General features: G+C 38.9%; 1 protein-coding gene across 9 annotated transcripts in view; it reads right to left on the reverse strand.

The window, feature by feature from the left end:
- adgrb1a (adhesion G protein-coupled receptor B1a) overlaps positions 1-12,122 on the reverse strand; it is a 240,299-nt gene that overhangs the window by 35,267 nt on the left and 192,910 nt on the right. For all 9 annotated transcript variants that reach the window (XM_016670626.1, XM_007550410.2, XM_016670629.1 and 6 more), the window contains 6 exons: positions 8,141-8,244; positions 6,308-6,410; positions 6,072-6,222; positions 5,913-5,982; positions 5,564-5,630; positions 1,955-2,040 (listed from right to left, as the gene is read on the reverse strand). In XM_016670626.1, the coding sequence (XP_016526112.1) occupies positions 1,955-2,040; positions 5,564-5,630; positions 5,913-5,982; positions 6,072-6,222; positions 6,308-6,410; positions 8,141-8,244 (581 nt within the window). The remainder of the gene's footprint in view (positions 1-1,954; positions 2,041-5,563; positions 5,631-5,912; positions 5,983-6,071; positions 6,223-6,307; positions 6,411-8,140; positions 8,245-12,122) is intronic.

Here is a 12,122-nt window from a genome sequence, read left to right on the forward strand (position 1 = left end):
AGAGCCAATAGTGCAAAATGCAAATTCTTGCAATTTTTTGACTGGTCTTAAGATTTTGATCAGGAGTGTATTATACTATTGGCTATTAACCATCAGTGCTTTGGTTAAAAAAAAAAAAAAAAAAAAAAACTACCCTTGGCTTACGTCTACTGATCTGTTGTATCTCAGTCCATTGCAGCCTGGCTTGTCCAGTCTGTGTAAATAACAAAAGAAACATTCGCCATTGCTACACCACACTCTTGAAGGCAGCTAATCCCTGTTAGTTGGCCAATACACGGCGGTGGATGGACGTGTTGACATCTCAGAGGGTAAACAGCAACAGGCTGATTTATATCTACAATGCAATCTGAGTCATTTAAAAAAACAGACTGAGGAAGGCCATTTTCATTTTGTGAAAGAGGCTTAAAGCTGAAATAGGTAATTTTTTTATTTTAAAAAAATATGTTTTTTACATATTAAAAAAAATATCAGTTTGTCCAGACAGTATAATAAGAGTCAGATAATCTGTTAAAATATCAAGCTACTCAACCTCCTTCCTGTGACTCTACTGCCATCTGCAGAAATAAACTGCATGGTTAGAAACAACCAATCAGAGCCAGGAGGAGGATCTTAGTCAATAACTATAGTGCAGTGTCTCCCAATTCTGGTCCTCTAGGTACACTGCCCCGCATCTTTTAGGTGTTTCTTTGCTTCAATCCAGGTGATTTCAATTGACAGGTGTTTGCTGAACTGCAATCAGCTGAATCAAGTTAGGATAAAGCAAGGGAACATCTAAAACATGTTCCCTTGTTGTCCTTGAGGTACACTCTCCTTGAGGGACAGTGTGCCTCATTGACAGGTGTTGCCTTGAGGACCAGGATTGGGAAACGCTGCCCTACTGTACACACTGCTAACATCCTCCCCCTTAGAACTCTGCCAGGCTACAGCTCGTTCCCCACAGCTAGCATAACATGCAAGTTCAGGCTAGTTAGCATGGCCATCAATAAAGGCAGATAAATAGATTTCCTTTAATGAGAAGTTGGTGTTCCTCCATTAACAGACTGAGCATAAGCTGAAGATGATTGACAGTCCTCCTGGCTCTGACTAGTTGTTTCAGTCAAGGAGCAGTGCATTTCTGCAGATGGCAGTAGAGCCATAGGCAGAAGAGCTTGATTTTTTTCCACATATTGTTTCATATTACACTGTTATGACATGGTGACAGTTTTAACAAATATGTAAAAAAAAAAAAACCTTTTTTTTAAAAATAAAAGTTACATATTGGAAATTTAAAATGCTTTTCACCCAAGCTTACTTCCAGGCATTGCATGGAGAGGAAGCTGTACATCACATTTGATGTGGATCATATGGAACCAACTTGTTTCATATTTGTAGAATAAACATATATCATACAGAATTAAAAGAAACAATGTCTATTTCAGATGAGAAAGCTTCACACCTGCTCAGCAACAGTACAGCCAAATCGTAGTCTCTCACTAGGTACTGTAGCACTAAGATATTTACTGAGATGTATAGATGCAACTAAACCGTTTACAGATACGCAAGAGGAGTTAGAGATAAGGAAATTAAGCCCAACACATAATTTGTTTTTACACCCTGATTCCCTTTACTGAAAAGAGAAGAAGTAGTAGGATTAAAAAGAGGATGGTTTTACAGAGCTTTTACATCAAGAGCAACACCTGCAAACAAAGAGCAGCTGGAGGAGAATGCAACACTTCAGAAACATAAAAGAAAGCAATGAGATGAGTCATCAATTTGCTCAGTTTGTGCAGGACCAATAACCAGACAGCCTTTGTTTTTTTGGTCTAGTACACTCAGAGGATTCCAGCGTCAGATTTAGCCATTTCAGTTGACCGTTATTTCAGAGCTGAAGCCGGTAACAGCCACAGTCCCCTCCATAAGCAGCCAGCCTGGTTATAGGTCACTGTGTAAAATGAATGTGTGGTTTAAGGCATACCCCGCCCTCTCCTTTAGTTTCATATCAGTAATGCCATCTTTGGAGACCAGTTTGTTAAAAACGAGAATCCCAATAACCATGTTAACCTGCCAAAGACAAGAGGCACAGGGTTAAAGCAGAGTAAAGGCACTTTTCTTGCTTCAGAACATGCAGCACCACTGTAGTGAGGATGATGATGGTGGTGTCTATAACGTCCAGCATGCATGTAAATGGCTTGCAGAACAGACTCTAGGTAAGCTCACTGCTGGCTCTGAATTCTAAAAACTGAAACACATCTTATTAAATTTGAGTCACAGGCATTAAATAATGCAAAAAATGAGGAAAAAAAGAAATTAAAAACAGGTTTTAAAGATTAAATAAAATTCATTCTGAACAGGAAGGATGAGCAGCAAACAGAAATCATACATAAAATATGAGTGAAATCAAAGGTACTGGGAGTGATGGTGCATGGCTGATTAGATGAATTCTTATTTCAGATTTTATGTATATAAACATTTCTACATGTAATCAGACGATGGTCAGAGTGAGCCAGGCTTTCAGTATGACTGCAGAGTAACAGTGACAGGTTATAAACAAACTGATCCTCGTAGGAAGGAAGGGCCAAGGACTGAAGTAACTAAAACCATTCTGTTTATAGACATCTGGTTTTGGTTGATCATGAGTTTAGAGGACTGTTAATATGTCAGTTTTCCACCACAGAATGTTGCTGGCTAAGCTGAGGCCAACCCTTTTCTCTGTGAAATAGCAACTGTGAGAAGAGAAGGAGCTTTTCTTGAGCCTTATTAACCATTTTTCATGGACATTTGCATTCATAGCAGTAAGATTAGGATTGAATTAACCTAATTTATAGATTTTTTTTACACTGACTTGACCTTTTTCTTTTTTTTAATGATGTCCCTTCATCATAAAACATTTGACACACCTTCAATAACTAAAGCAGGACAGAGCCACATGGATCAAGGTTGGTTTTATTTTGGTGGAATCTGGTAAGAATGCAGCAGACCAGTGGTCACAATTAAGAACGGACTCCAGGGGACATAGATGGTGGCATAAGAACTGGAATGGCTGCAACTGGACTAACCTTCACAGCAGTGAGTGAATGTCACCAGGTGTTATATAAAAGTTCCCAGAGAATGGATCATTGAGGAATCTCACAATTCATTTTTGTCTGCCTTGGATTTATAACTGTAAATGACACAAAGTATCATTCTGTTTTGCTGCTTTGATGTTCTGCTATAGTATCATTAAGGAACTGATTATGACAGGTTCCACTCTATATCCTCTGAGGTTTTATACTTCAGGATTATTCCATAGATTTTTGTTGACTGCTTATTCCATTTGAAAATGAAATCATATAATTTATAAAATATGTATTTGATGGAAATTTTAAACTGTGCAGTCAGTCATATATGTCATGTAACTAAGAGTAGTTAGCCTGGTCACTGAGCACATTTCCCCCAAAATGTTTTACAACTGGGAAGTGTAACACTGTTAAGTTGCCTGCGACATTAAATCTGAGTTCCGAGTTTCGAAGCAGATGGAATGCAACATTAAATAGTGCTTTACTAAGTTAGTATGTTGTAACTATGGTAATATTATAAAGCTCTCCACTTTAATAGGGAGTCTTTTATTATACCTTGCAGTTAAGGATTGAGAGCAAAACCTCAGCAAGTTTCGGAGAAGAAGATTTTCATCAACCTATTTACACTTTACTCTACATGATCCCAGCATTTCCAAATTTTATACAAGGATGCAAATACTTCTCTAGCTAAACAACAGAACTCTAATTCATGTTCATTAGGAACATATACATATTAACCATCATTAAACCAAATAGTAAACCTTTTAAAAAAAAGCTAAGGTTGAGATGTTTAGATTCTGTTCTTAGTCAGACACGTATCCTTACTTTACCATGAACAAACAAGTTTCACATGCATATGCATATATGCATGTAGTGCTAACAGTAAACAACAATAGCAGAAAATACTGAAATTAAAATGGCAGATAAATAGAAAGGAAGAGTGAAGAAGTAAAGAAAGGCAATGACATGAAACAGTAAAAGGTTATAGGATGAAAAATGGGAAACATGGAAACTACGAGGAGCAAAGAAAGCAATTACTGAAATGTAGGATATTAAAACAAGAAAAGATGCGAGGTAAAAAGAAAAACGAGAATGCAAACAAATAATTAAGTAAAGAAAGGAAGGGAGGGTTAGAAATAAAAGAGAGGAAACATAATGGAGCAGGAAGTTGTAGAAAAAGCAAGAAAAACATAAAATCATGCAGACAGAGCCAAAGGAAAAGGAAATGAAAGAATATGGTGCTTTGCAATGTCCCAGCTTATTTTCTCTGAGCATTACAATATTAACAAAGAATTCAAAAAAAATTAGGAATTCCCCTCATTTCTTTAATTCTTATCTTCAGATAAGAAGATAAGAGAGTCAGACCTTCCTAAACTGGAATATTCTGAGCTGGTTTTGATCAAAGATTTTCTAGAGTTTCAAATTCCTTCAGAGTTTTGTTTGGAAATGCCTCTCTTGTTTTCAGTCCAGACCACCAACCCGATTATTTTCAAATTCATAACTTATGTTTGTTACCAGTTAACTCTGGTCTATTCATCTCTTTCACCATTTACAATATAAACATTTTTTAAATATGGGATGGAATTCATCCTTCAGAATTACAGACTCTTTAAATGTCACTGTGATCTGTAATCCATTCATTTTGTTCTCAAACAAGCAGACCTTATTTAGCAGAACAGTAAGCTTTGTGTCATTTGGTAATTTTAAATGTTAGCTGGCTTTCCTTTTCCAACTGGAGCAATAAACTGAAAGCAACTGCTTTTATATTTATGGTTGAAGGAATGTAAGTCTGTTTTTGACATACATTGGCTGCAGCTCCAGGTTAAAGGCTTCCTGTTGTCACTTGTACAGATTTGAATTAGCTTTCACAATTTGACCACATTGTGCAAAGCACAATTGACATTTACTTTTTTAGGAGAGTTATAACTTCATTATAACTTTAATTCCTTGCCATTATTTTTCAGTTGAGCTTTAGTTATAGAAAACAAGATTTTCTGTACAAAAACCTGAAGAATATTTTTTGTAGATTGTTTAGCATCATAGTTCTGTGACATGGAGCTGATGTTGGGAATGTTTTGTTTTATGAAATATTCAACCAGCAATTAGGTTTAATATTTCTGAATTCTTACAGTAAAAGTTGTTAAAGACAAATCAATATAGACAAAACAGCCTGTCAAAAATTTCAGCCAAGATTTACCATCATGACCGACCTACAAAATGATGACTGGTACTTAGCCAGTAAAAAGCTCCCAAGTCATATATCCTGGAGAACTTAGTGGCCAAGACCATTTTAAAAGCTTTGAATATAACCTGTCATCCTAATTTCCATTTTAATGAAGCATTTAATGAAAGATTGTGTTTAAATCTCTGACCAATAGCTTGCTATGGTAACTTTGTGCAAAAACTTGCATCCAAACAAAATGCAGCATTCAGTTTCAAAGTGATAATGTGTTACATGGCAGTGATGAACTTTGCTTTGATGCAGAAGCTTTGACAGTCAAGAAACATATAAAAAGATAAGAAAATACCAAGACTACAGCTGCAGCAGGTCCAACAAATGCATAGAGAAGGCCTCCTTCCAAAGACAGCCAGCAGCTTCCAGAGAGCAGCAGAAGATAGAAAGGTGGAGAGAGACAGGTGATTGAAAGAAGTGATGTTTGGGTCGATGGAAGATGAGAGGGGCAGAAATATGGAAGGTTGGAATGAAAGGGGTGTTGGCATGACAAGAAAGAGGGAAGTAAAATATAGATGAAACAAAGGAAGAGAAAGGTTAATTATGCTGTAAACATAACCCTTGTCTCATGTGTAATAACCCAGCATTAATATATGTATAGAGGAGGAAGTTCACACCATTAACCCATAAGAAAACACGCTTACTAGTTTGGTGTTCCATATCCTTTTGCCTTGGTGAATCCCACTGAGATGGCTACAACAAGTGCTGGGAGACCTGGGAGGAAACAGAGGACTGGATGTTCACTCAGAGGAAGTTAAACAGCCACGAAGAGCAGAACAGTAGGCAACAATTGGAATCCCCACCCCAGCCGAGGCACAAGAAGCGCTTCCGTATGATGCGGTTCCTGAGGCGACCGGTCACGGCCATGTATGACTGCCAGGCCTCAGTCAGAACCCAGCAGAATGACGACAAGAAGAAGAAATGAAGGAATGCTGCAATCAGGGTGCATAAAACCTGGAACAAGAAAGGGAGACATAACACACTGAACATGCCTACTGGGTTGCAGTGTCAAATAATACGGCCTCTCATTAGATCTAACCTTGTTCCTTGTTTGGGTCTGTCCAATGAGAATAAGGGCATTGGAGGAGATGATGGAGAGGCAGAAGTTAATGAGGATGACTGAGCGCTCCGATCGAATGTACCTGCAGGAAGCAGAAAAAGAAGGAACCCTGGGATCCAAAATCGACAGCTCCAGTTTAAAGGTTTCTTTAAATGCTATTAATGACTGATGATGGTGTGCACTGAGTTCCAGCTGCCAGCTTATTGTGTCTCTTCAAGCATCCAAGTGCATTGTTAACCTGGGAAATTAATACAAGTTGTTGGTCTTTCACTATAAAGGGCTGAACTGCAGGACCCTGCTATAGGAACTATTAATCCCACAATGCATCAACCTATTTTCAAGAGTTTCACATCATGCATGTGGCATCACGTTAACAAGAAGCCATTCTGTCTCTTCTACGGCCGTCACTCACAAGGGTGACATCGAGGAGACACTGCACACAAGCCTTGACCCTTGCTTATTCATAATTCTGCATAAGCAATCTTTGAATTATACATTCCCCAAAAGAGACATTGTGTCTGGCTGTCTGAGAGAGAAGACACACAGTCATGCTCAGCTCCAGTCCACTCGTGAGAAGTGAATATTTACTGACGATGTGCCAGTGGAACCTACACCCTGCAGCTTAATGCCTGTTCCAGACTAGAGCTGAGGGGACAGCCGGTGTTCCAAATGAGCATGTGCAAGGCACACATACAAACTGCAAACTGTTAGCCAAGCGGCTAACTTTACCCTGGTTTTCCCCACCAGCACTGCTATTAAAGCAGAGGTTCCCAAACTGTGGGGCATGCCACCTAGGGGTGGGGGGCGCCGTGCAATTGCAGGGGGTCACGGGAAGCCGTCTGGATGGATGAAAAATAAAAAATAAAAAAAAAACATGAACGCTGTATGCTCTGGGTTTTTACCTTAGAATGGCCGACTCTCTGTTATTCCTGTCAATTTGATACAGTAGGGGCTTCCACACTTCCCATATCTGTGTCCTCTGTCACTTTTATCAGCAGTTAAAACTGTTCAATCCATAGTTAACATATGGTAACCTGTTTTTCCGAGCCGCCTTTAAACGCAACATGAGCACTATGATGCTTGCGCTGGGTTTCCACCTGTGCAGCAGTGAAGGAGACCTGCTGCTGCTGTGCAGAGCTACTCAGGTGTGTGTTAGAATCATGGCAGTAAACCAGCAAAACGCAAAGAACTTTTCACAGTTTTTCCCCCAAACTAACCGACTGAGTTGAGTAAAGCTGTTGGATGCAGGTAATGTTAGCTAAAAGATCACTAGCTAATATCAATGCAGCACCCTAAGCTTAACAAGTAGCCTTGTTAAGCTTAAGGTGCTGTAACAAGTAGCCCCCCAGACAGCTATTCATAGGTGTCTGAGGGGGGGGGCAGAAATAGTTTGGAAACCACTGGGGGGTCCCAGGAGAAAAAGTTTGGGAACCACTGTATTAAAGAAACCACCCTCTGACCACAGAGCTAGGCTTAAAATGTTTATCAGATATTTCTTGATTTTTAAGGATTATTCAGGTAGCTGAATGGTGCATCTAATAATGTGGCCATTGAGAGCATTATTTTATTTAACCATTATTTTACCAGGAAGTCCCTTTATATAAAATCTCTTTTTTGAGGAAGAGATATAAATTTGATATTATAATTGTCTATGTATTATAACAAATTATACAATATTAGTGTGCAGTTTCAAAAAATGGTTTAATAAAACAAAATGTGATGGGACGTTTCAATCTGTTGAGTCCCTGATCTGGTATTAACACTTGCATCAATAACAGCAGTGATGTTTTTTCTTTGCAAGGATTAACTTACTTCCACACAGACACGTAGATGATGATGAGAAGCAGCAGTGTGAGCGAGGATACTCCACAGCCAACAATCAAGGTTACAGATGGGAGCTGCATCTTATCCATGTTCTGAAAGAGAAACATGTACAAGAGGGAAAATACAATATAATAATCATAGTAGCAAAGCAGTGGCTTCAGAAGTTCCCTGCTTGCAACCTGTTCCTTCCTGTGAACAGTCAGGGGTTGTGTCAGGAAGAGCACAAAACATCTGCCATCTCTATGTGCCACAGCTGGGGACGCTGGCGCTATGGCAGCAATGTGGAGGGAGGTCAGGACAACATTGATATAATACCTATAGTGTGTTTAGGGGATATTGTGAGAGAAAGGTTTAAATATCTGCAATCTTTGAGGTAGGCTTGTCAAAAATAATTGATATTTGATAAACATACAAAACTTTTATATTTAGAGATTTGTGTCAAAACCAATTTAAACTGAAACGTTCCATCCGTCCACGTTGGCACACAATTTAGAACAGCTGTTCCTCAGACACAAAGAAACTCTGACCCTTGCCATCTTAACGTGTCGCCTTGTGCATGGACAGAAGCAATGTCTGTCTTCATCCTTCATTTCCTTTAGCTGTCACCTAATGTTTTTCAACATTAGGTGACAGGCGTGGTGACGTGCAGCACGTGAACGAGAACTACAGGTGGCACCCGGGGTGTCTAATAGCAAGTACTTTCTTACTTTTACTTAAGTAAAAATGGCAATGTGGTACTTTTACTTTTACTAGAGTACATTTTTGTCTGTTTATTTGTACTTTTACATAAGTAAATTGAGTACTTTCTACACCAATGAACATGGGCAACAGCCCAGGGCAGCATAGTGTGGGGGCCGGACCCTCTGCAATCAACTGGCGGATCTGAATGTGATAAGTGCTAATTCAGCTCCCTCAACCCCTTTCCAATTCCCCTCCCATTTTTTTTTTTAGTTTTTTTGTTGTTGTTGTTATTTAAAGGTCTTCCAGTTCCAGCGATAAATGTAGTTTCAAAATTTGTTTATTTACCCCTGAGCGGGTGTATTTGCATTGTTAGGCTGCTTTTATGCTATCAGTTAAAAATAGTCTCAAAATGACAATATTATCATTTATATCAAAAATTTCTGGCACAATTAATCGCCCAGCAAAATCTGTTATTGTGACTGGCCTAAGCCCAGGCAACAAAAAACAAACTGCTCTGTGGCACTTATATACACACAACAGTGATGAAACGGAAAAGCTTGGTTTCTACTAGTGCCACATAAATGAAATCTCCCCGTTTTCCCCTTAGGTCCAGCAGAAAGGTGTGCAGTGTAGCAGGTTTTGCCCCAAGGTTGCATGGGGGCTTGAGCAGAATTTGATTTAGGGGTCCCTCTTCCTGCTAAGAACATCAGCACCACTAACAGCATTTCAATACTGATATGGTGGAATCAGGGAGACCGGGCCAAGTTTAATTGGCTAAGCTTAAAAGAATTCACTGTAGTTTTTCTTTTGGTAACACCCTGTGGTTTTTACATGTATTTAGCATTTTGATGTATTTGTTGTTTATTTTTTCTTTGTGAAGTCCTTTAAATAGCCCTGTTAGGGTTGAAATGTGTTATGCCAAGGAGACAATGAAGTAAAAGCAGAGCTGATCCTCAGTTGGTCAAAAAAGACTTTACTACAAGACATGCAGATGGGACTGTGGACATCGTTATTAATGCTGTTGACATAGAATGGATAATTTGGCTTCTTTGTAAAACAGCTTTCTCTATTTGTTAGGCTGTGTCCCATTTCATCACCAACAGTTGTTTTATGACTCATCTTACTGCGAACATTGATTTTTTTACAAAGATTTATTGGCCACATTATGCTGTTTCTGTTTTTAACAAAAAAAGTGCAGCTTGCCATTAGTAATGAGTAATTAGAGAGACGCTAAGTTTCTCTAAAGAGACCTACAATCTGGCTCGTCCTCTGAACACCCAACACTGGAACATTGGTCACTTCAGTATGAGTACTGATGCATCAGTACTCTTAAACATATGCAGCTCCTATGAGAATATCTCACTCTACATTGGGTATTGATTTTTTTCCCCCCAAATTGGATTGGACTAGGTTTGTTACAATAAAATTTTTTGCTGAACAATAAATTGTTCCAGAAGTTATTGTGACAAATTATATCATTGTTTTGAGCCCACTTTCAAGCGCTAAAATGGTAATGGCATAAAGCAAGAACACATTCTCATAGATCAATAAATTTAATTTCTAATGAACGTTTAACACTGGAATAGGAAGACATCCAAAATAAGTAAACAGAAACAACTCCATCCATCCATACATTTTCTGTACACCCTTGTCCCTAGTGGGGTCGGGAAGGGTGCTATCTCGAGCAAACGTTTCGGGCGAGAGGCGGGGTACACCCTGGACAGGTCGCCAGTCTGTTGCCGAGAAACAACTATAATGAATTATGTAAACAAACTCTGTAAACAAAAGTGTCCTTTAAAAAAAGGGGTAGCTGAGATCAAAGCAGCAGACTGAAAACTTGGTTTCTACTAGTTTTTGGTAGAAAGGGAGAGAGAAAAGAGAAAAATAATAGATGATAAAAATTGACTTTTTTGAGCTTGAATTAATCTATCATGCAATTAATTGATTTATTTTCACAGGCCTAGTTTGGAGTTAGGGTTAGTTGGTTGAAAGTAAATTTTTCTACTGGGTTATATGAGAGAAGAGCATGTCAGTTCACCATAAATAAAGTGATTAAAAACTCAGGCTGCATGATATCTTGAAAATATGTAATTGTGATTCTGTGGTGAAAAATTCAATTTAATATTTTTGAGAACTGTTATATTTTTACCATTACTCATTGTTCCCATCACTCTGTGAGCTTTTGTATCTCAAGCAGCTACCGTAAATAAAAAGTTAGGTGAGAGCACTTAAGAGTCCATCCAAGCAGTGATTGCGTGTTGCACACATTGTTGTTGCAATGGTGGATTAAGTGACAACAGCGAATCACTTAGTCCAACTTAACACCACAAAGACTGCTCAGCGAGCATGTCACACTCTGCAACCTTAAAATTAAAATGACCAAGGGTTGCAACGAGAATTAACTTCATTCCACAAGTACTCACAAGAACCCAATCTGTAGCTGCTCATCTATAATGCTGGGCTCTTTCCCAGTGAGTAAAGTCAGGGTGAGGACGGGGGCAGCTGTAGTAATAAGATCTGCTGTTGTTCACAGGTGGAGGATTGAAGGACGTGTGGGGACAGGGACAGGCAGGCAGCCATGCACCCCTGTGTCCACCACCACCCTGTCTAGCAGGAGATCAGGAGATAATTGGCTGAGTTTATAGTATGCCTTGTATCTCAGTTTGATATGTGTGTGGCGGCCAAGTTAATTAAATCCCTCTGATTAATCTACACTACTCTAAAAGCAAATGGGTGGAGGAAAAATAGTGAGAGCAGTGGAATGGAAAGATGTCTGCAGAGACAGACACACTCTTAGTTCTGCTCATCCAGCGCTGTCTGGCTGGTAGTCCAGAAGTAGGAGCATCAGCAACCACATTATTCTACAGAAGCAGAGACAGGCAAATGTTTAAATGGATTATAAGGCATACACTGTGCTGCCAAAAGTATGTGCTCACCTTTCTAAATCACTGAATTCAGGTGTTCCAGGCGTTCCATGACTACAGAGGTATAAAACCCAGCACCTCTGCATGCATTCTCTACTGATATTTGTTATAAAACTGGTCAGTCTTAGGGGCTCAGAGAATTCTCACCTGGTACCATGACATGATGCCTAGGCCTGTCACGACAACACATTTTGCTGAGTGATTGTCTCAAAAATTATTGCGATAAACGATAATATTGTTTGAAGATCATTTTAAACTGATGTAATGATGAAGACATAATAATGTAAGCACATACTGCCAAAAATAAATACACATTATTTCCAGAAGAACACTTAACACTAGAACTGGTAAACAAACAAAACAAC

The sequence above is a fragment of the Poecilia formosa genome, unplaced genomic scaffold (genome assembly GCF_000485575.1).
Source record: "Poecilia formosa unplaced genomic scaffold, Poecilia_formosa-5.1.2 Scaffold36, whole genome shotgun sequence".
Lineage (NCBI taxonomy): Eukaryota > Metazoa > Chordata > Actinopteri > Cyprinodontiformes > Poeciliidae > Poecilia > Poecilia formosa.